Source organism: Hoplias malabaricus, chromosome 1 (assembly GCF_029633855.1).
Source record: "Hoplias malabaricus isolate fHopMal1 chromosome 1, fHopMal1.hap1, whole genome shotgun sequence".
Taxonomy (NCBI): Eukaryota; Metazoa; Chordata; class Actinopteri; order Characiformes; family Erythrinidae; genus Hoplias; species Hoplias malabaricus.
The window spans coordinates 32,079,189-32,104,790 of record NC_089800.1 but is presented as its reverse complement, the minus strand read 5'-3'; the positions used below and the strand labels follow the sequence as shown (position 1 = coordinate 32,104,790).

The following is a 25,602-nucleotide window of genomic DNA, read 5'->3' as shown; positions in this document are numbered from 1 at the left end:
CACACTAGAGTGAGCTTTTCCGCTCTGGGTCAGCGGGTCGCTCCAAATCAGGACCCGGTATTGATCGAGAATCTCCACCAATAGATCAGTTTTAGCCCCTTACACTAAGAACAGGGGCCATGTTAGACTCTGTAAAGAAGAGAAAGTGTCCACATGTGTGATTGACTGGGTGATAGTGATGTGTGGATCAATACTGAAATATCAATACCTCCGATACCAGATATTTATGCTCTAAAATCAATTCTCAAATCAAAATATCGATACTGCAGTCATTCGACGTAATGTGTAGTATTAATAGGAACACAGTGATAATGAATGAATGAATGAATGAAAAGTAACTAAACTATTGAGATCTTGTCTAAATGGTACACGGTTGGTGGGAACTACTTTTTCTGCCTGGGTAAGTACATAATGCATACGCACAGCTGCACGTTGCTCAGTCAGTCAGTCACTCAGTCTTTAGACAGACACGATGGCAGAGCGTAAACTGAGTCATGTGCGGAGCTATTTCAGCTCTGTCTCTCTTCAGTCTCTGGCAGAGTCCTTTGGTGCTGCAGGCAGGCACTATCCAGGTACACAGGGAGAAAATTTGGAGCTTTAAGTGGCACTTAGCACTATTTCTGCTGGAGTTGTTCAAATGAATAAATATGGTTATGAAATAAGTACCGAAAAAAATACATGCTTCAACAAAAAGCTGCATGAGTTCATCTTGGAGTAAAGGCTCCAAGGCTACCTCAATATACATTAGAGCTTTAAATAAAAAAAATAAATAAACAAAAATAAATGAATTACTCTGATGTACTCTGTATTCTTTATGAAGCTATGATTTGAAATAGGCTACTTTTTTTAGATTTACCAGACACATTAGGTGTATTTGCACAAAGTATCAGTATCGGATCGGTATCGCAGATACCAGCCTGATTTTTACTCAATATCGCATCGGAAAGGAAAGCGGTGGTATAGAACATTACTAATGGGTGAGTGTGTAAGTTTGTGAAACTGTCCACAGGTGTGAGTGGATGACTTGGTGAGTGACTAGGTCAGGGTTCGGCAACCTTTACCACCCAAAGAGCCATTTTGACCCGTTTCACACAGTAAAGAAAACACTGGGAGCCACAAAACCCTTTTGAAATTTTACATGAAATAACACTGCATATAACAGGGTTTTTTTTGCCTTTGTACTATGTATAAACAGACTATACTGTGTTACATTTATGAAATCAATGAACGACTGCAGAGAAAATGAAATAACATTTCTGCATGCAACAAAACATTTTTAACTCAGAAAAAAAGACGTTGGGTTTAAGGTTAAGTAAAATACTCAATGTTAAGTCCTTGTAGTAATGGGAAAAAAATGCCGAACTTAAATTATCCACTGGCAGCAAACAAAAATACTGTCCTCAGTTGTCAAAAATTTCAAGAAACCGCACACTGGCGGGTGTCACACATTGGAAGTTGTGACGTGTATTAAGAGCAACAAAATATTTTAGATGTTACAAGATTGCCATAATCTTCATAGAATTACATTTTGAAAATGAACTAAAATAAAATGCATTTTAATTAAATACTCAGTAAGTATTTTCAAAAGCTGAGGCGCATCAGAGGGATCAAAGAGCTGGCTCTGGAGCCGCAGGTTGCCGACCCCTGGACTAGGTGAATGTGAAGATTCTCCCTGGAGCTGCTGGTAATCTCCTGAAAGAGGGTGCTGTTTGTGGATGGAGCCCAGAAGCCTGTGCTGTTCTGCAGACTTCTGACCCTGATTCAGATGCCCCGGGTGAAGGAGCCATCCTGCTGTGGAACAGTTCTCCAACAGAGGTTCTGTTTTCAGTCCTGGAACTCACCACATTCCTCACCCGGACACTCTGCCTCCGGCCCTCACTCTGAACTTGCTCAGAGAATCAGGATCCTTCACAAACACACTGCAGCTTTAATGAAACGTCTGTGACCTGCTTTGATACAAACCCCACAGCAGCATTTTCCCTCTGTCTAAACAGCCCTGTTCAGAATGCCCACATTCAGCCGCTTGCTGTTCACCCCGACTCAAGCACACAGCAGTGAGGAGCAGAAGCTGTTTTTTTGGTCGTTTTCACTGTGTTCTCTTTCTTCTACGTCTTGTTTCTCCGCAGTTGTTGTGTCTGTTTTGTCGAGTTTGCATCCTCATATGAACACTGATCCAGCTCTGTGATTGGACAGACTCTGGGGGCTCAGACTCAGACGCGAGGGGGCGGGGCGATTATAAAGTCTCTGCACCTGACGTCAGTAGTGGAGCAGAATCAGAATGGCTCGTTTTTTCCTGTGTTTCTGACTTAGGCAGCATACAGAAAACTGACTTGGGGTCCTGTTTCACAGTGTGAGGGCTGGTCGACTCCAGATTCACACTTCAATGTGCACTCATTAAATAATTTTTATTTTTATATAAAATATTCCCTTTAAGGCAAAGAGCAGTGGTGTATTAATAAGTAATTTATTTATAGACAGGGTGTAAATCTTTCAGAATAATGAGGCTGGTTAGAAATAATGGCTTAAAAACCAGCTCTGCAGTAATTCTCCTCACTGCAGGGAGCTGTGGAGAGGCTGGACATCATCCAGATATTTCTGGAGAGAGTCTGACAGCTGTGAGGTGTTACTCTGGGCTGTGACCTGCATAACTCTCCGTATCTGTGTCCTGAGAGAGACTGGGTCTGTTTTCCTGCCCTCTTTTTATATCGGAGTCTGTGCAGTTTTACAGACCACTGCTGTCCTCCTTACTCTACAGCCCCAGCACTTTCAGCTTCAAAATCTTTCCTCCCAAATTATTTAAAGAGATACAAACCTCCCCATCCTCTCCGCTCTGCTCTGCTCCAATCTGCTCCACTGTGGTGGTGTCCTGGTTTGGAATTGGGGACATTTCCCAGAACCAGAGAAAAGCCTGGGATGAGCTGTCGTCGTGAGTGTGATCCAGAACAAATCAGTCCCTGATCTCACTCATGATTATGTGGCTGAATGCCATCAGATCCTCACAGCAGTGTTTCATAGGAAAGAGGAAAAAAAGAGGAAGAAATCCTAATTTCAGACAGGGTGCTGGACGAGCAGCTGTACACACAGTTATTTTTTATTCTGTAAAGACTCTGACTGGCTCTCATTGTCACTGATGACTGCTTTGTTTGGTCTTTTAAGGCAACATTCATGATATTAATAAAAAACCATCTAGTCGGTTTGTGATAGAAAGCAATTTAATGTGTTTACCAAGCCCCAGTGTCTGTAAATGGGTAAAAATAAAACAAAGTGTCTGGGTCCGGTATGCTAGGCTTTCTCTCTCTCTCTCTCTCTGCTCACGGCAGAGAAACACCATCTGGAGGTTTTGTGATAATGGAGAGACTCCAAAAACTGAAAAGCACAAACTGAGATGAGGATGTTGCTCTATTCCTGCTCCATAGGTACGCAATGCTGACTTATTTTTGCTGTTTCGGATCACTTAAGTTTCAATTGTCAATTGTCAATTGAACTCGCGAGAGTGCTAACTGCATTACCTAAAGTGCTACAAAAGTAAACAGCTCAAGTTACAAATGTGTTTCTTCAGTGCTCATCCTGGAGTAGCAGCAAAAGAGTCTCTTTTCTCCCTGTTACAGCTCCATGTACATCACCGTGATTCTGAAGCTGTAATTTTAAGGTAAAAATATTACGTAGTGTTGCTCACCATGAGAGATAACAGGGACTAAAACAACCCAGTTCCAGGACCAGATTTACCTGATGGAGAAGCAGAAAAGATGAGTTGAGTGGAGTACCCTGCAGTGGAAAAAGCATCTGCCGTGTCTGACTCACTCATACCAGCGTAACACCATCTCGGCCCGGACTCTGTTTTCCAGGACTTCCTGATACTGTTCTGCATCTGTCTGATAAAAGAGCCTCATCCTTTCACTCAGCAGGGGCTGCTGTGAGCTGTATAAGATTATGTTAATCCCGCTGTGTTGTGTTTAGTGCTGTGTATTGTGTAATAATCCCAGATTAAAGGAGTAAAACCTGCAGAGAGCAGAGGTCAGATTAAAGGTATCCTGTGGTAATGGAGCTAATAACACACGTATACTGTGCTCTTTGATGTGGGCAGATGGTTAATTATTTACTCGGTTGATATTAAAGATCAAGGGTCAGTGTTATAGTGACTCTCTCAGAGCTCTCCATTCACTTCACGGAACTGTCCACAGATGTGAGTGACAGGGTGAGGGTGTGAGGGACTGGGTGAATGAGTGTGTGACTGGTTGTGATCATTTACAGTATCTACATCACCAATATAGACCATTGTATATACTTACCTGTAACCATTAATACTCACCAGCAGATGGGTCATGTGAGGAAGAAACAAGCATGGAGTTTTACTTACCTGGTTGAGTCCATCCTCCAATAGAAGGAAGGGGGAATTAAAACCTGGATGGAGGGAAAGCATATTAGCAAATACATATTGAAGTTGTGGAAGAATGGTATCATGTCACGGCTGCATATTGTTCATTCATTCATTCATTATCTGTAACCGCTTATCCAATTCAGGGTCACGGTGGGTCCAGAGCCTACCTGGAATCATTGGGCACAAGGCAGGAATACACCCTGGAGGGGACGCCAGTCCTTCACAGGGCAACACAGACACACACACATTCACTCACACCTACGGACACTTTCGAGTTGCCAATCCACCTGCAACGTTTGTTTTTGGACTGTGGGAGGAAACCGGAGCACCCGGAGGAAACCCACGCGGACACGGGGAGAACACACCAACTCCTCACAGACAGTCACCCGGAGCGGGAATCGAACCCACAACCTCCAGGCCTCTGGAGCTGTGTGACTGCGACACTACCTGCTGCGCCACCGTGCCGCCCTCATAGAGACTTTTGTTTGGTTAATTTTATATAATTATGGAGCACTCATGTATATATTGTATATAGCTGTAAAGTCTGGTGTATAAATATAGGTGAAAGGGATTCAAAACTGGTGTTCCATCCAGTCGTCATTACAATGCTACCTTCCCCTCTCCCGAATCTACCCATAAAGAGCATCTCTCTCCATCGCACTTTGTGGTGAAACTTTATCACTTTATCACTGGGTGAGTGTGAGTGACTGTGTTGATGTCCATCCATCCAGCCATCCATTTTCCACCGCTTATCCGAGTCCGGGTCGCGTGAGAAGCAGTCAGACTAAAAAAACCCAGACCTCCCTCTCCCCAGCCACTTCTTCCAGCTCCTCTGAGGGTATACCAAGGCGTTCCCTGGCTAGTCAAGACATGTAGTCTCTCCAGCGTGTTCTTGGTCTTCCCCGGGGCCTCCTCCCCGTTGGACATGCCCGGAATACCTCACCAGGAAGGCGTCCAGGAGGCATCCGGACCAGATGCCCGAACCACCTCAACTGGCTCCTCTCAACGTGGAGGAGCAGCGGCTTCATTCCGAGTCTCTCCCGGATGTCCGAGCTCCTAACCCTGTCTCCAAGGGAAAGTCCAGACACCCTGCGGAGAAAACTAATTTCAGCTGCTTGGACTGTGTTGATAATAGAATAATGTTGGTAATAGAAATAGCCATAAAATAACAACAACAAAAACAATAATTGGGTTTGGTTTTACTGTAGTTTTCTTTTTTCTGTGATTGTACTCTGAATTTCAGTGTAATGTAAGCGCCTCAGGAAATGCAAACGTGTGTGTGTGTGAATCATTGGTGCTAAGCCTCTGAGTGAGTGTGTGAGTGAGGTCCGATGCTGATCTCATGGGAGTGTGTGAACGTTCAGCTCCAGTGTGTGTGTGTGTGTGTGTGGGAAGTGTGGGAGTGCTAATGGAGTTCCAGCAGTACCCACTACGCCAGGAAAACCAAACCAGTGAGTGTTATTGCTAATACAGAAGCATAAATATAGAGTTTATTAAAATTAACTGGATTATCATTTATCATTCATTAATAGGGTTTCCCTCACGCATGCAAATTATATACATACAGCCTCCCAGAGAGAGAGAGAGAAATATACCCACACACACACACAGTGAGAAAGCATCCTGATTGGTCTCTCTTGTGTTTATTAGAAGTACAAGGTTTCTCTGTGGGTGAGGCTTTACACTCTACCTCTCTTTTTCACCAGGCATCAGTTTAGAGTCAAATAAATTATATACAGATTTATATAGAGTAAAAAATTATATATATATTCTAGAACCAAGGACAATTCAACATTCAATCCACACCCACATACTGGTGAGAAGCATCATTACATTATATTAAATTACTTTAGCATCAAATTACAGAATTAACAGGTGGCAGCTATATCTTCTGCCCATTTAGTCTTGCTAGCAGTTTATAATCAGCTGATACTCACGAATATATCAGCGTATTCTGGCCTATAAATGCTAACACACTGCTTTGGAGTGAATGCTGGTAGGAGCCAGTCCACATTAAATAAATGAGGTTATGATAATCAGATGCTGTTAGTGTTCATTCTTCACTAAAGTCATGCTAGCATTTTTTAGATGGCGTTCCTGAGAATGAGTGATCAGCTGTGGGCGATTCGGAAGTGTTTAGACACAGAGAGAAAGAGAGAAAAGTTATCTGTAAACATGTAGCCATTTGTCCTGGACAGTTAGCGCATGTGACTAGCGCAGCGGTTTCCTCCCTAATCAGCTGGACTCCGACTCCCCGCGGCGTAACTCGGGAAAGAAGCTCTCTCTCTTTCTCTCTCCTCTGGATCTGACGAGAACCCAGCAGTAAAACTCAGAGACAAAAGACGGCTTTGTGTCAGACTTTTCTCCACAGATATGACCTCGTTTTATCATCTCGTTTTAATGTACAATCAGTGATTTTTCACCAGGGAAAAGTATGTTCATGTTCACCATGTTCATGAAAGTAAATATGTGAATTGCAAATGTTATTATATTATTGTTACATTACTTTATATAAAGTGTAGCTCACATGAGATGGAGAATCAAACCACTCTGTTGGTGTTAATTCAGTGTTTGCCTCTTATGGAGCAGGAATAGAGCAACGGAGATCCTCATCTCTGTTTGTTTGTGCTTTTCGTTTGAGTCTCTCCGTTGTCTAAAAACCTCTAGATGGCATTTCTCTGCCATGAGCAGAGAGATATAGAGAAAGCCTAGCATACCGAACTGAGACACTTTGTTTTTTTTACCCATTTACAAATACATTTTTGGGTTTGGAAACACATTAGACCGGTTTCCAGTGCAAACCGACTTTGGAGCAGTAAATGGAGAGGAAACTAATTTGTGAACATCACCTTTAAGTGAGTTAATCCAGAGAGAAGGGGTTATTTTCCATCAGCAATGTATGTAAATATTTACTGAGACATGTCAATGACATATGGAAGTTTGCCAGAAGATAACATCCTCCTAAAACAATTATAAACATTTTAGAAACTGGTGAATGATATTATAATATTCTTCCAAAGCTCTCAGAGTGAAGTTTAAAGAGATATCAACCAGATTTAGGCTGTTTTCACTGAGCTATTTTTTGCAGTGTGTAAGTCCTGCATTTTTATTCCCATCTTGGAGCGGAGCAGGTTTCCCTTAGGTTCAGCTCTCTGCAGAACGTCTGGAGTTAATTTGAGGTGGAATGTGAGAGACTGTCCACAGCGCTGAGAATCTCATACCAAGTAGAAGCTGTTTGTTTTCCAGGAATGAGGAGAAAGACCTTCCCGTTTCGTTATTGATCAGCTATGGATTTGTTTTCTCTCAGAGATGTGTAAAGTGTCTCGAATGGTATCTAACAGCTGGACACAGCACACATGCAGCTTTAATGGAGCCTCTGCTAAAGGAGAGGTTTAGGGAACTCAGGCCCCATCCACACAGATCTGTTTATTTTTAAAAACAGAGGTTTTTGTCTGTGTTTCCCTCTCGTTAACACAAACACGGCGCTGTAGTTAACTGATTGAAAACTGAGGTTTTCTAAACTCTCTCCAAAGTGGAGATTTGTGGAAATGGCATAGACTCTGTTCTCATGTGGACGAGGAAAACTGGTCTTTTCTGAAATACTTAGGTCACACAGTGTGTCTGTCTCTGTCTGAAACTCAAACATCTCACTCCCTCTATAGTGAATTACATCCATCATAAATGACATTGTACACATACAGACAGCACTAGATTTCAGATTCACACGTGAATAAAAGGGCGCAGCAGGTAGTGTCGCAGTCACACAGCTCCAGGGACCTGGAGGTTGTAGGTTCGATTCCCACTCCGGGTGACTGTCTGTGAGGAGTAGGTGTATTCTCCCTGTGTCCATGTGGGTTTCCTCCGGGCGCTCCGGTTTCCTCCCACAGTCCAAAACCACACGTTGGTAGGTGGATTGGCGACTCAAAAAGTGTCCGTAGGTGTGAGTGAATGTGTGTGTGTGTGTGTGTCTGTGTTGCCCTGTGAAGGACTGGCGCCCCCTCCAGGGTGTATTCCCGCCTTGCGCCCAATGATTCCAGGTAGGCTCTGGACACCCCGTGACCCTGAACTGGATAAGCGGTTACAGATAATGAATGAATGAACTTATGAATAAATATAAAAGATCTGTATTACACACATATAATGCACTGTTAAGATCTAGATTCAGTAATTTCAGGACTTGTGTAGTGCACTACATAGGGAGCATGGAGTGATTTGGGATTAAAAATCTGTGTTTCTCTCATGTGTCGTGGTGTTTTGATGGCATTATCGTCCCCTAGTGGACGGGTGCAATAATGCAGCCAATTTTGTTTTTGCCTGGATGGGCAGATTTTCAAAAACAGAGCGAAAGTTTTTTTTAAAAAGTTTTTGAAAATATCCGAATCTGTGTGGACAGGAGAGTATCACACCAACTCTTCATCCAGAGATGTGTTTTGTCTGGACACACTGCAATAAAATGAGTCCAAAAAAACAGAAATCAGCTCAGTCCTAATCAATATTTCCAATATTTATTTTGATTCCTTAGCAACCACCTGGGATACTCCACACATCTACTTTGCAACACCATTACTCCAACATAGCACTATTTTAGTAACCACCTGAAATACCTTAGCAACCACCCTTGCAACAATCTGCAGGTTCTTAGCAACCCCTTGAATTACAATAGCAACCACCCTAGCACCACTTGAAATATCTTAGTAACCACCCTAGCAACAACCTGTAGGATCTTAGCAGCCAACTGAAATACCTTAGAAACCACCCAAGCAAGAATCTGCAGGATTTTAGCAACACCTGGGATACCATAGCAACCACCTAACATCCGCATTGCTCCAAATTAACAGCCACCTAAATACACCTTAGCTACAATATTGCAACATCAATGTAACAACATGAAAAAACCTTAGAGACCACCCTAGCAACCTGGGATTCCTCAGCAACCACCTAGGAACACCTCAGCAGCAAGATTGTACCAACATACCTCCATCAAAGCAGCAACAGCTGCAGCAACAACCTATCCAGCAACAAACACTGTCTCAACCATTTAGCAATGTCAAATAACTATTTACATCTACATTAAATACCATAGAAACCAGCCTAGCACTTACATGGGACACTGTGGCAATATGTGAAATATATTTTTTCTCAACGTTCTGTTTTACAGCGCACACCCACAGGTCACAACATTTTCTGAGTAGATTCTGTATTCAGCGACAATTTTCTAACACTGTGTGTGTGTGTGTGTGTGTGTGTGTGCAGGCAAAAAGCTGATCTCTGTCCACTGTAACTGTATATAATTCCTTTGTTGTTTTCCAGGATGTCGGAGGCTTTGACACAGCAAGAGAGACTTCAGGCCATCGCTGTAAGTCTGCAGTCTCACACACACACACCTCAAAATTTATTTGCGAAATTAATAACATAGAGCATAAGCAGAGATGCACTGAAAATCCTATAATACCAAAGTAAACATGAAAACAAAAAACAATATACAGTATTTTACATGTTACAGTATAATAATGAATTAATGTAAATACTATTAATTAATATATGGCTACAAGCTACAGTACGTACTGCAGAGAACCACAGAGAAACACTCATCCAGAGCTGAGACACCTTAATTCATTTCACCTTAAATGGTGCAACAGTTACATACTGGCACATAAATGTATTATGCTATATTTATGTTCCACCTTAAATGGTGTCACAGTTTTATTCCGGTTCCTACACTCCTCCTCCCAGTATTCCAGTCCAGATGTGTCCAGCTGCTCCTGGTGTGGACACACTGGTTGTGATCTGTACAGAACACCATGAACTGACACTGCTGCATCTGCACATGAGCCGAACCTCACCACTCCAAATGCCAACAGTCTGCCAGTAGGGTGCAAAGCCTCCAGCAATGGGCTGTGGGACTGTGTTCTCTGGAGAGATGGAGCTCCATCCGTTTCCTATGGAGCACACTGGAGTGGTGTTTGTGATCCAGAACAGATGATCAAACATTAGGCTCTGACCTCACTGGTGTCTGAGACTAAATGTCATCAGATCCTCACAGAAATGTTGAAGCCATTGAAGGCCACTCTCTCATTCTTTGACCTCAGCTCGTCTCTAATCTCAGACCCAGCCCAGCTTCCTGTGTCTGTTCCAGTTCCCTCCAGTTCATTCTGGGCTTCTCCCTCCTCTTCCTGTCATTGTTGGGTGTCTCGGGGAGTGAGATAGGAGTGGGGGTCTTCTAGAAGACACTATAGTTTGTGTGTTTGAATATTCGTGCACTCCTTTCACAGTGATAGTTCTGCTTCTTTAAGGTGCCCTTATTGTGAGCAGCTGTGTTTCTACACTGAACAATACACCTCCTTGATTGTACACTCACTGTCCACTCGCCCAGCTCCACTGACCACACAGGAGCACTCTGCTGACATACAATTATAGAGTGTAGTCCATCCGTCGCTCTGCATACTTTATTATCCTCATTTCCCCCTGTTCTTCAACACTCAGGACCCCCACAGAGCAGGTATGATGTGGGTGGTGGATCATTCTCAGCACTGCAGCGACACTGATGTTGTGGTGGTGAGTTAATGTGTGTTGTGCTGGTACAAATGGATCAGACACAGCAGTGTGATAAGTGCAAACCGCAATGTGTTCATGTGTAGTGTATAATTGTAATACAGAATTCATACTTTCTCCACTCTTTTGTCATGTTATGGTAAATTTGTGTTGTATTAAACATCACAAATCTTATTTTATTCAACAAGAAAAAGTATGAGGGCACCTACACGCTGGAGGCTGACGGAGCGTCAGAAATGCATCTCTCAAACGCAGTCAGGTCCCTGTGTATGTGTGTGTGTGTGTCTGATGGACTACAAACCCACCTGACTGAATGCTCAGACACTCCGTCAAACGTCAAAACACTTCTACCAATTTCAGCTTTTGCTTCAGCAGACTCTGAGGTGGTGGCACGTCGACCAATAGAAATGAGGATTGGCATAGACCGATGATGGATGAGAATCCAGAATGGGGGGAAAGGGGAATTGGGGCAGTGCACTCTCTCCCAGTTCTTCCAGCATGTGGCAGCCTGGTACAGTGTATGTGTGTGTGTGTTCTGGTTTGTCTGGATTTTGACTGTCCATATTTCCTTCAAATTGTAAAACGTTTCTTTTCCTGCTGGATTTCAAGCTAGACTCTGCCCCCTGCTCCAGCCATGTATACGCCTTCTAGATGGACGAGTGCTGCATTCGTATGCATCTACTGCATTCTCTAGTATGTAGCCACCCTAAATACATGACATACATGATCTCTAACACCGAAATCCCCATCTTTAAATCGTCTAAACCCAAACTCACACATAATTTTGGATACAATATTATCCCCAAGGACAGAACAAATCCATCACATGCTCCTGCAGTGCTTTTCCCTGATGGAACTCAACAAGACCTGTAAATTATTCACTTGTTGTTTTCACACTGCTTCAATTTTTGTTTAAAAAATGAGAATTGTGATTTTTAATTTGACACACAGTTACTGTAAAATGACAAAACATTGGAGGATGTTTACAGTTAAACACTACACACAAACACTTCAAAGCCTGTTTGTACCTTACAGATAAACTGTGCAGAAACACTGCATTTTTTGGTTGGATTTTAAGTGGCAGAGTGGCATCAGATACTTACAGCATTGTTCCTCCATCTACTGTACACCCTGGACTGGATGAGTCAGTGTATCTGATCCAGGGATACCAGAGGAGTGTGTTGTGATAAGTGTGCTGTGTGTAAAAGCCTGTCAAACCATTAGGACACATTCACTTCAGAGAGTCAGCAGCAGACATTAAAAAAGGGATCTGTCATTTTCCATCATATCAGCCCTTTAATGTCTGCTGCCCACATTAAAGTGAGTCTCGGACATTAAAGCACTGATAGGATGGAAAATATTTCTCTGTAAACTTTGTGAATGTACTGCTGTGAAAACACTTCAAGTTGTGTTGCATATTTACAAATGAATGCCCATTCATCAAGTACGATGACTCTCTCTCTCTCTCTCTCTCTCTCTCTCTCTCAGGAAAAGAGGAAAAGACAGACGGAGATAGAGAATAAACGCAGACAGCTGGAGGACGACCGCAGACAGCTACAGCACCTGAAGGTACAACCTCCAAAAGTTAGAGTTCATTCTTCAGTGCCATGGGTCTGCACTGGAGAATATGCTGAGCGCGTGCGTGTGTGTGTGTTTTGATGTCATTATTCAGGGAGTCATTAGAATCCCTTGGGAACACTCTGCCTGGGTGTGTCCTGTCCAAAAAACAATTGTTAACAAATACACCCCCCCCTCCACCCAACCCACTTCTTGAAAGCCCCGGTACACTGTAGCATGGGGGAAGGTACACAATACAAGATCCTACTGTTATACAACCATACAACTCATATACTGGGTGAGTGTGTGAGTGACTGGGTGAGTGTGTGAACTGTTTACAGGAGTGTGTGTGTAGTTAAAAACAATGTATAAACCTTATAAATGTATATGCATAATATGCATAAATATAGTGAATATTAATGGTTTATAACAGGGGTCACCAATCTTACCCACAAAGGGCCAGCATGCCTGCAGGTTTTTTGTTCCAACCAAACAGAAGCACACACTGCTTAACTGTTTAGAGACGTGTAATAATCTGTTATAATATGTTCATACGAACACTCTACTGGACCATTGTTTTAATGTTTAGAATTATGTAATAAAGGATTATGATAAATGACTTTATAAAGTCATATTGTCCTGCATTATGCAAACTTAAGTGAGTGTTATAGCTGCTTGTAAGCCACTATATATAACCATGTGAAATGTTTATAAAGCCTTATAGAGACAAGACTCCTGTGGCATCCCCACGCTGTGCTGGACTTCTCGTCTTTACCTGCTTTTTAGCCTGAGAGCAATGTTTTTCTCTGCTTCCTACTGAGCACGCTCAGATCCCATATAAACTCCGCCCCTTTATCTCCCAAAGGTCCCTCGGACAAACAGGGCACTGTGTGTGTGTGTGTGTGTGTGTGTGTGTGTGTGTGTGTGTGTGATGTCACCCTTACACTGTAGCTGTGCCAGAAATGGAGAATAGGGTGGGGTCAGACTGAGGGGGAGAGAGAGTGTTAATGTGTTTGGTCTGTAGAGTGTAGAGTCTGTAATATCACTGACTCAGCAGAGATGTGTGTGTGTGTGTGTGTGTGTGTGAGAGATAATGACCAGAGTTACTCTCACTGATCTCTAGAGTTCATGTATGAGTAATGAGAGAATGAGAGAGAGAGAGAGACAGAGAGAGGGAGAGAGAGAGAGAGAGAGGGGGGGAGAGAGAGACAAAAATAACAAGAGTATGGAAGAAATTAAAGAAATCGAGGGAGACTAAAGGGGGGGATTTAAAAAAAGAGTGGCACAGAGGGCAAGAAGAGGAAGAGCAGAGAGTAAAGAGAGACAGAGAAAGGGGATGAATGAATGAGAGAGACAAAGGGAGATGAGAGGAAATGTGAGAGAAAGTGGGTATAAAAGGAAAGAGGGAGTGACAGAAGAAAGAATGGGAATGGGAGAAGAGTAGAGACAGATGGACAATAAAGTAACAGAGAGCAGAAACAGAAAAGTAAGATGAGAGATTGTGAGATAGAAAGATGGAATGGGAAAAGAAAGGTAGATGCACAGTAAAGGGATATAGTGGATGTAGAGAGAATAATGAAACAATGACATAAAAGAGAGGGAGAAAGTGAGCGTAGAGACAGTGAGAGAAATAAGAAAAACAGATGGAGAGATCTGAGCAATGATGTCATTCAGATAAAAGAGAAACTACAGCTGTGCTATAATCATCAGCTCCTTGTTTAACTCTTCGGACTCCACAAGGCTTTTCTCTACATAAAGGAACATTGCTGTGAGGATCTGATGGCGTTTGTGAGGTCAGGTCAATTAACTCTTCCACTATGAGCCTCTGGATGGCACACCAGAGAGCAGCCTAATTCACTGGGCATCAGACCCCCTCTGATGGACACGTGGCGTTGGGCATGGTAATATTCCATTCATGTGCAGCTACTCTTCTTCTGTGTGCAGTTTATATTACTGACTGTAATAATAACAGTGTAATAAACACTTGTAAAGTGTTAATGAACAAATAAATGTGTGGTTGAATCACTTTGGCTCATAGAGAGTCTCGACTCGTCCTCCACAGCCCCACAGCGCCTCCTGTGGACAATCTCTGAACTTCACTCCTCTAGCGTCCACTTTCCCTCCTGTGTTATTTTTTTTATTCTGTTGCAGCTGATTGGCTGAGGCTCGAGTCTGAATTTAGCTTAGTTTAGAGCCACAGCTGCGAGGCTAATGCTGCTAACAAATCCTGGAAGCCAGTAGTCACCAAAAGAGCCTTTGTAGGTGATGATCCTGCCACTGAGGGGAGGACGGTAATTCAGACTCAAGGAGCATTTGAAACTCTTCAAAAGACCACAGCGTAATTTTATGAGCTGCCGTTGTGAGTCTGATGAAAACAAATGTGATCTCTGCTGTAGTTGGAGATTTTACAGATGGAGAGTTTGTGCTGGACATCTGCACTGCATGGCATAGAGGGACGACTCTCTCTGATCAATCAGCACTCTGCAAGTTTTACATGCCACAGTTTAGTCCATGCTTTGCTAGCTCAGAACCATGAGATAACAGGAACTAAAAAGAACCTGGCTATAGGACCAGGACCAGATTTACCTGATGGAGAAGCAGGAAAGCTGAACCAAGCCAAGTCAAGTAGGGACCCTGCAGTGGAAACTAGTGAAAAATAAGAAAATAAGGAAAATAATGCCATTTTCATTGCAAAGGTCTATACCAACTCAGGCCCCTTCACCCCCACCCTGTGCATGATGGACACTGCATCACACACTCACTCTGGACCTTGAGGGTGGTGGGTGCACTTGGCCACATAGTGGTGGGTCCCCACATTGCCTTTCTGGGTTAAGCAATTGCCTTCTGGACATAGTGTAACTCTCTCACTGCCCCGTCCTTTATCTCCAAAATGTTTTCTGTCAGGGTCCAGTTTTATCGCTGCACTGCTTCCACATCAGAATAAACAAATGCTGTGGGATAAGGGGTTTATAACTAGCACAGCACACACAGTCCAGTGAAAAGGTGTGTAACACTGTAAACACCACTGCTACAGACCTTTATCCTGTTTTTTAAAAAGTAAAATCAATGAAATTATGCTGGTGTCTTTTCTCTGACGTTAGCATCTCGCAGTGGACTGTTAAACTACACCAACTGGCAGCTGACAGCATCCAAACTGTGCTCTGTCCTGTTCAGATACTTTACTCCACAGTTTTTGGATAATTTAAGGTCTGTTCTTACTGCACCAAACTCAGTTCAGAAAGAAACCGAGACAGGAATTCTGCATCCTTAAACCTAATGTAATGTAACTATAAGCTGGAGTAAAACGCTGTAGCTGGTGTCCGTAATAAATGAATGAAAAATGTTCTCTAAAAACCTTAGAGTAAACTGGTGACGATAAAGGTTCAGGGAATCACTCCTAACATTAATTTCTACTAATCTTTAAATTGTTTAACACCTACATAAAATACTAGATTATCTCTTTTATCAGATGAGTTTTCTGTTTTTTTTTATTAATAATAATAATAATAAAAATAATAATAACAATTATTATTATTATTTAAAGTTTAATTTAACCAGGCAAAAGAAGAAATTGTTGGTAAAAATGACTGACTGCTCATTTAAGCATGAGCAACACTCTCTTTCTGAACTCTGTGATGATGGTAAAGTGGTGTAGTGTCCTCTCCGGGAACAGGAAGCTACAGAAAAGTGCTGTGGAGCATTAGCTCAGCAGCTAAAGTGAGAAGCTAATGGACAGCTAATGGTCCTGTGCTAGCGCCCTGATGATGAATGACCTCAATCATTGCACTCCCCAGGGTCCTGCGTCCTGTCTCATTGAATCTAGGCCTAAAGCATCAGGGCACCTACCGGTTCAGGCCGGTTTAGTGGACACCAGCACATTGTCTGGGTCAATGCTGTAACTGAGATAATAACCACATCACACAGCCACTCATTCACCCTGTACTTATAGACTCTAGAGTGTCAGTGACTACACAAGGATTATTCAATAACAACAAAGAGGATTCAGACTCAGTCTCTACTCAGAACTCTTTAGTGTCTACCACACGTCTTGTCCATGTCCCTTTCTGTCTCTGTAGTGTTCTCTGTGCCTTTAGTCTCTTCTCTGGTCTTTTTTCCTTTCTGTCTCTGCCTTTTTTCTCTCTGTACTGTTCTCTAGTCCGTTCCCTGTCCTTTTCTGTCTCTGTATGGTTCTCTGGTCTGACCACTGTCCTATTCAGTCTTGGTACAGTTCTCTTGATGGTTCTAAGTTCGCTATTCCCTGAACTGTGCCCTGTACTGGTCTCTAAACTGTTCTCTTGCCTGCTGCCTGTGTTCTTCCATTCTGTGCTCTCTGCTGTTCTTTAAGCTCTTCCCTGAGCTGTTGTCTCTGATCTGTTCCCTGAACTGTGTTCTCTCTCTCTCTCTCTCTCTCTCACTCTCACTCTCACTCTGGGTCCAGTCTAAAGCTCTGAGGGAGCGATGGCTGCTGGACGGAGCCCCCTCTAATGGAGAGAACGAAGCTCAGAAACAGCTGGAGGAGGATGAAGTCAAAACCAAACAGCTGGAGAAAACCATCCTCAGGTGTGTGCTTATACTCACTGTACATTTACATTTACTTATTCAAATCAAATCAAAGGTTATTTGCCCAATCCGCAGTGAAATGCTTTGATGATGGCTCACTAACAGGAAAGAGGTCAAATAAAGATGAAACAAAGCAGTGTATAAATGTAATTCATCTGAAGCTGCATGGATTTCGAAATGTTATAAAAAGTTTAAAATTTCGAATTGACTTAAAAATGAATTCAAAATGACTAATTGATTAGAATTAATACTATTATTAATAAAATAATAGTAAAAATAAAAGTATTTTTACTATTGTTAAACTGAATTATTTCACTGAGTTTGCTTCTAATAAGTGTGAGGTCAGCTGTTTATTCCTGAATTAAATACTAAGTTTAATTTGTTTGAAAATGATCAATGTTCCTCCAGGACCAATGGGCTACAAAGGACAATCGCATAGGACAAACATGTGTAACAACACAAGACAAACAACAACGATGCAAGAGAATAACAATAAAAAATACACACTAAGGAGGGGAGGCTACAGTCTACACAGTGGGTGAAGTCACAATAAAGTCACAGCAGATCAGTGGAGCGTCACCCACCAAACTGTTCATATCACGCCATCTTTAATTAACCCTTTCAGACCAATGCAAATAAAAGAGTATTTATTTTTATAGAATAGAGATTTTTGAGCCCACCTGAACCTGATATTTTTAATAATATATATTTTTGGCTGCCTGTGTTAATCAAGAATCAAAAAAATTTGGGGAAAAGAAAGTGAAAGAAAAATCTACAAAGAAAGTGAGACTGATAATAACTATGCAAGACTCACACAGTAAAAATCATCCTCCTCAAAATCATAGCTATTACATCTTCAATCTCTGAGTGACAGCCCACATCCACAGCTGCCTGTGTCTATCCTTCCACTGTGAGACGAACAGCTCAACACGCTGGGTCTGAAAGATTGTGGAGCTGGAGAGAAGAAACTCACACTGAGAAAAGGAAATAGGTACAAAAATTAAAGCTGCTGGTGTTTCTTAGAACATAGGACTAACGGCCCGAGAGCCCTGACCTCAGCATCACCGAATGGGTTTGGGATGAACTTGCAGAGAACTTGCATCCAAATTTTAAGACTGAACTTTAATTAAAAGCTCTGATTAAAAGCTGAAATAACATTTTAAATATTGGTACGTGTTTTGAAATATGATTTCCCAAGATTTTAAAGCATAAGATGAATTGTTTTCCCAGGTTGGAGCAAGAGATTGAGGAACTGGAGACTGGAGTACCTGCCAAAACTGTATCAGATGCCACCAGTGTAAGAGTCTCTTTATTTATTTTTATAGAAACTACAAAACAATTATAGTAATGCAGCTATTATTGTTATTTTTTATTATATAATAATATTATTATTATTGAAGAATCAAACCTAATAGACACACTAGTTAATGTCAGTCATGTATCAGACTTGTTTTATGTTGTTTTATGTATATAATATTTAGATATATTTAAAATTGTGGTCTCTGAACAACTGGACTGTACTCTGTAAATATAAACACTTATAGAATCTGCAACTGGCTCCAAAAATGTGGTGACGGAGGTGAAATAAGTGCAAAGAGTTTATAGAATATTCCAGTTCCTCCGTTTTGAAGCACTCCACTGTAAACAAGAGATTACAAAAGGGATAAAAGGATCGTCCACAAAACGGTCAGTCTCTGCAACAGAGAGGGGGCGTGGCCTCAACTCAGAGAGGTGGCATGGTCACCACTCAAACAGGGGGCATGGTCATCACTCAGAGAGGGGAGTGTTCTTCACTCATGGTGCTTTTCCACTGCAAGGAACCAACACGACTCTACTTAACTCGGCATGGTTCTTTTGTTTTTCCGATCCAAATCTGGTACCTAGTCCTTGGAACTAGGTAGGTTTTCAGCCCCAGCTCGCTCTGGGTTCCAGCCGTGCTGACTAGGTACTAATTGATGATGTGTAAACCATGCAGATCATTGCTTGGCCAGAGAGATTTGTCTCACCACGAAATGCAGAGCTCATTCAAATCCAGCACAAACTGCCGCTTGTTAAATCTCTTAAATTACAGCAACTTTCACATTTGTTTTTATTGGACTCACGACATCAACTCGTAACTTTACCTCAAGGTGTTTTGAAGAGGTTTATATGCTCCTTGGGCTGAGGCCCAATGGAAATTTCCAGTGAAAGCTGAACATGCAACAAGTAAAACTTATCTGTGAGAAGTGGTAGACAGAGCTATGTTCAGCCAGTGATTCCTAGAGATGGCGTTTTGCAACGTCACCTTCTCCATTTGGTGGGGGGGCCCTGCAGGTGGAAAAGCGACAAGCTTTTTTTTTTTTTAGCATGCTAAACCAAGCCGTGTCGAGCCGAGTCATGTAGAGCCGGACCCATGAGATGGAAAAGCACCTAGGCAGGAGGAACCCTCCTCATACCATGATAAATAAAGTAAAAAATAAATAAATAAAGTGGGCTCTGGAGGACCGCTGTATATTATATATACTATATATTTATTTGAGTGGTGCATATATATGTAAAATGATGCTTTAATCCGTTTTTAAACGTAATTGAACAAAGCTTTCAGCTTTTTACTACAATTTAAAAAGTTGATTTGCTTTATGGGATTAGTCCTTTTAAGTCAAAACTTAACAATTTAAGAGTGTAGAATCATGAATATAGCTGATAACGCTGGTCTCTGGAAGTACACAGGGTTAAAATGTTGTTTGTTGTGTTTCAGGTGCCTGATGGTCCTGGAAAAGGTAAGAATCAGACATTTCACAGGCTTATGTTTATTTTGTAAATTAAAACATGGGTGTCTCCTTAGTGCTACAGGTACAACAGGTGTACAGTCACTCAGTCAGTCACACAAGTATTCGCCGGTGTTGAGGTCAGAGCACTGTGTGGGCCAGTCAAGTTCTTCCATGGCAAAATCTGCCATGCTTTTATGGACCTTGGTTTGTGCTCAGGGGCACAGTCAGACTGGAAGAGAAAAGGCCGGTTACCAGACTTTTTCCACACAAACGGAAGCATTCAGTTGTCCGAAATTTCTGTCTGCTGTAGCATTAATATTTCGCTTCACTGGAACTAAGCGGTCTAGACAAACTCTGGAAAAACAGCCCCATAGATTTATCCCCCACCAAACAGCTGCCACAGTGCAATCAGTTCAGGTAACGTTCTACTGACATTTGTCAAACCTAGATTTGTCCATCAGACTCAGATGAAGAAGCAAGATGCATCACTCCACAGAACACGGTTACAATGTTCCAGAGTCCAGTGGCAGAGGCTTTACACCACTCCAACCAACAGGTGGCCCTATACTTGGTGATTTATGGCTTACATGCAGCTGCTTGCCATGGAAACCCATGCCCTGGAGCACCAAGTGCAGTTTTTTGCTAATGTTAAAGCCAGAGGGGCACTCTGTGTTCTCTGAAGTGATGTTCCTCTGGTGTGTGGAATAGTGAAACTGTGTTCTCTGGAGAGATGGAGTTCCACTGGTGAGTGCAACAGAGGAACTGTGTTTTGATGATTATGAGGCTGAACTCTCTCGGATCATCACAGAAATGTCCCTACATGTAGAAATACCTAAAACGTCATCTTCACTGCCTTGCTCCTTTTAATCCCCGTTCATTGACTGTCTCTTCAGTGGAGAACGGCGTTCCTCAGGCGAGCCCTAAAGACGGCGGGAGGAAAGGCGTGGAGGCGAAGCTCCAGAGCACTGTTCCAGATGTCGCCATCGAGAACGCCAGTGCCGAGAACCCTGTCACCATGGTGTTCATGGGCTACAAGGACCTGGAAGAACGCCAGGGAGAGGAACATGGGAATGCTGTTCCCGACCATGGGGACTCAGTCAAGGCAGAGCTGGTGCTCATCGAGGATGGAGAGAGCAGAGTGACAGAGGGAGCGAGGGATGAACAGACCCCTCTCAATGGTGCTGCCAGCAAGAATGGGGAGAACGCAGAGGAGAAGAAGATAGATGAGAAGACAGAAGACGAGAAGAAGAAGGAGAAGCAGATCTGCAAGTGCTGCAGTGTCATGTGAGATTCAGAATCTCCTCAGAACCACAAAACACACACAAACAACACAAAACTTTTGGAAGAACCACACACAGAATGGTGCTAAAGTCTTAGGACACGTGAGGAAGTGTTTGCGGTAAGTGGGTTCCACCAGGAGAATCTTATTTAACATCACCCTGCTTAAAAACAGCAGCATTCTCCAAACAACAGCCATCATCAGGAGATCCCCACACTCTCTGGGTGACCCTCCCTCCCACACACTCTCTGCTCAGGGTTCTAAATAACTCCTCTAGACTGATGTTGGAGCTTTGAGCTGCTCAGCGTTGTGTTATCAGCAGTACGTAAAGAGAAGAAGTATGTGTTCACCCCACCCTCCAGAGGTAGGGGCGCTGTATGCGTTCAGGAAAGACTCACCGATGGGGGACCCTGGTGTGGCTAATAATCAGGGAGAAAATTATGTTTTAAAAAATAAATTGCGTATTGTCCAAAAGTGTTATGTAAACATCAATAAGATGTTTTTGTTTTTAAATATGAATATTTTTACTTATGAGATTGACACAAATTAACATGATTGTCAAATACAAAGTTAATACATTAAAATGTGTCCAATTTTTTTTAATTATCAATGCAGCACAAGAATATATGGAAATTAAAGTCACTTATGTTAAATGTCACACAAAAACATACATTTTTATGATAATAAATAACATAACAAGGACAAATACGAGAATTACAGGTTTTTTTTAAACTTGTTTAAAAATCTCTGAAAACACAAGTTTTATTGTAAGAAAAAAAATCTAATAATTAATTCACAAGTTTATTGTAAAACGATGTGTAAAAGTAGCTTTAATTAGCTATTGTGAACTGCTATAGCACCCCCTTATGGAGCAGTTACTGAATGTGTGTTTGTGTGAATCTCTGTGAGAGTTCTAACCAGTTCCCTGAGGTGCTCTTTATCTATAACAGAAGCAAGAATATTCAAAATCTCGACAAACGCTGAGCTGTAAAAGGGAGAACAGAGTTTCTGTTGTTGCTACTCTGGGCTCAGCACTGCAGAAACTGTACTATGTAACTTTTGAAGAAGGGTGGGGAACTAGCCTCCTCCTCCTCCCCAGTGATTTCAGTACAGTGCTGTAAAAATTAATTACACTAGGAGGAGCCCCAGGGGCAATAAAACAAAATCTTACCTAGTGTTAGTTTAAAAGATGTTTAGATGTTTAGACTCGGACGCATTTAGTGGCGTTTACTGCAGAAGTGTTTATCTATATTTGACTCAAAAGCTCCTATTTCTCTGAGTGAAGAGACCCGTCCTGCCCAGACCAAGAGCTTCCTCCGCTGTCCAAAGACTTCTGCCCTGATCGTGTGTCCTGCACAGTGAAGTCTCCTGTAAAACTCATTCTGTGTTTATTGGAGTCCTGACAGAATTAAGTGGACGTAAATAAACACGGTGTGGGTCAAACTCATGCTGGTGCTTTTACTGTGTGTATATTATTATATAACAAACCTGTTGTCCTGTATGTATTTCTTTTTTTTAATTTCTATTAATATTTTTCTATATTTCTGTGTTGACATTTCTATATATAAATATATATAAACCTATATTTTCATTATGTAACCTTATGACGTTTGGTTCTTGTGGATGGACAGAAACCTGTCGTTTTTCACTCGTTTTAAACTTTTAAACTGGAAAAAAAAGACAGAATCACAACGTCTCTTTGAATATTCAGCTCTTTATCTCTCACTGTAGCGTTCATAAAATATTGCTTTATTAAACAGAGGATCTATTGCAAATTATGCTTTTATAGCATACACCAGTCAGCCAAAACATTAAAGCCATCTCCTTGTTTCTGCACTCAATGTCCACGCTCTCAGCTCCACTGTCCCCTCTCCGGGCACTCTGTACATATACAATTACAGATTTGTTTGTAGCTCTGCATACATTGTCAGCACTCTTTTCCTACTATTCTCAGTCCAGCAGTGACACTGAGGGGTTTAAAAACTCCAGCAGCACTGCTGTGTCTGATCCACTTGTACCAGCACAACACGCACTAACACACTACCACCACGTCAGTGTCACTGCAGCACTGAGAATGATAATGTATGCAGAGCAACAGATGTTCTACAGGGTGTACCTGTAGAATTACAGAGTGAACCGAGTGGACAGTGGAGCTGAGAGAGTGGACAGTAAGTTGAGAGACCAGGAGGAGGCTTTAATGTTATGGCTGATTGGTGTACGACACTGTGTATTTTGTTTGTTTGTATTTTTGTTTTTTATTTCTTTGATCATCTTAAATCACTGTGAGGACTGGTACATAGACTGTAAATCACAATCATGACACATGGGTAGTGTAAATAATAACCGTGATGTATTTATGACTGTTTCTGTCTGTGAGTGTATAGAGAGATTAAAGTTAAGATCCAAGTTCCCTGTTCTTATATGGGCATCCTGCCACACCCACAACTCTTTATATGGAAATCCAACCACACCTACAACTCCTTATATGGGCATCCAGTCCCACCCACAACTCATTATATGTGCATGATCTCCATTACTGAATAATGACATCACTCCTAAATTGATATTTTTCAATTTTATGCAAGTTTAAAAAAAAAAAAAAAAGAATGGTAACATTAGCAAAATTATGCCAATCTACTCTTGATAATAATGCAACTAATAAATCAACCAATAATTAACACAACTGAATGGATTTTGTATCATATTTAAAAAGCTAGCATCAGCTGCTGTGAAAGAACACGTGGGTGCAGCCTGGCTAGACTATATAGTCTGTAGCACAACGCACAGTTTAAATGCTTTTAGGGCAAAATTTTATTCTGGACCAGTTTTATTCTGTGAGCAATAAGTTAAATAGCAAGATCAAAACTATAAATAAATGCCATTCCAGTTCATTTATTCTTAAATTATTTTTTCTATGCTAGTTCTAAATAACTTATCCAAGCTCCACCCACCAATGTCTGCCATCCAGCTTTGTTCTGGAGCTCCTTACACAGGCGGTCTAACCTCAGAGGTCCATCTGTTTGTTAAGTGAGGCCACAAGTGAAGTGCACCTTCGGTTCCGTGTATGATCATAAGACCTGTGTTTACTGTTTGAATAAACTGAATGTCTCAATCAATTCTGTGATTTCAGTTCAGAAGTTCAGAAAGAGGAATAAATTAAACATAAATAAAAGCAAACGCGTGTCATTGGCAGCACTATCTTCACATTCACCGCTCGTTTTGATGTGTGTGAGCTGCCGTGTGACTGACTGTGCTGCTCTGTCTCTGGAAGCAGAGAAGCCGCGGAGAGAGAGCTGTGTCTCCTGTTCACGGTCAGTCCCAGAGTTCAAAAACACGTTGGTAGGTGGATTGGTGACTCAAAAGTGTCCATAGGTGTGTGTGTGTGTGTGTGTGTGTGTGTGAGTGAATGTGTGTCCCTCTGTGAAGTACAGGCACCCCATCCAGGATGTGTTCCTGCCTTGTGCACAGTGATTCCTGTTAGGCTCTGGACCCACCACCAACTTGAACTGGATAAGCGCTTACAGAATTTTCAGGTCTGAAAATTCAATTCACAAGGTCAATACTTCATGACTCAACAAGCGGATAAACACAGATCAATGCATTTTGGAGTGGAGCTAGGATCTCAGTTAGTATTAGTAATGAGAACATGTTAACAACTAATTGAATTAGTACAATATGTACATGGTTCACTCTGAAAGAGTAAGCAAAATGTTTACAATAGGTTTGCACAAACACCTTAGCAGGGCCCATGCTGGGTTCTGGTTCTGGGGGCAGACTGGTCCTTGCCTGTCCCAAGAGTATAGGCCCTCCATGGGGGTGTTAGATGAGAACAGATCTCATACTGAGTGAAACAATCTTAAATTATTCACTTGTTTATAGAAAACATTTACTTCTTTAAAGTGTTTTATCCTTATTCCACCGGCAGATCATTCAAATTAAGGATTAATGTGTCTTTTCCCATCTACCGGTGGGAAAAGACACATTCTCTCTGAATAAAAGCAGGATTTGTTCAGGTGTAATATAATTTTTAGAACTATCTCAGAATAAGAGCTATTAGCCACATGCACACACATTTAAAGCTGCAGTTGCCAAATGGTAGCAAACAGTGTGTATGACATTTATTATTTATTATTTTATGTTTTCTTTTTTTTTTTTTTTTAATTATATATATTTTTTTTATTTTTTTTAGTGCCACTCACGTGTGATGAAGATTCAAACTGCCCCGTTGTCCCTGAATTAACCAGTTCCATAGAATGTGTCCTCCCACATGGGGGAGGCTTTTTTTTTTAAGTATAGAATCTCTGTACATCCAGGCCACTAAGTGTCAATATAATGGCTCTTTCAGAACATCAGAAAGAATCACAGGAGAGAACTGACTGCAACTTAAAAAATGATTAAATCTCTTTCTCTCTCTCTCTCTCTCTCTCTCTCTCTCTCTCTCTCTGTTAATGTTTGATGTACAGTGCTTGTGGTTACTGTATGTTTTTAGTGTTTGTTTTTTTATTTTTTTCCCACAATAACATGGG

The 25,602-nt window shown here is 41.7% G+C and overlaps 1 protein-coding gene across 4 annotated transcripts in view; it reads left to right on the top strand.

The window, feature by feature from the left end:
* The window catches only part of palm1b (paralemmin 1b), a 27,722-nt gene extending 2,120 nt beyond the window's left edge, over positions 1–25,602 (top strand). Inside the window, exons 2-9 of one of the 4 annotated variants that reach the window (XR_010800731.1) lie at positions 9,689–9,734; positions 10,862–10,933; positions 12,419–12,499; positions 16,926–17,047; positions 18,278–18,344; positions 19,785–19,806; positions 20,691–24,609; positions 25,266–25,602. Coding sequence is in view for 3 of the 4 variants with exons in the window: in XM_066662393.1 (XP_066518490.1) it covers positions 9,690–9,734; positions 10,862–10,933; positions 12,419–12,499; positions 16,926–17,047; positions 18,278–18,344; positions 19,785–19,806; positions 20,691–21,085 (804 nt within the window). In the remaining variant the exon portion in view is untranslated. The other 3 variants (XM_066662393.1, XM_066662394.1, XM_066662395.1) reach the window with 3 other exon arrangements.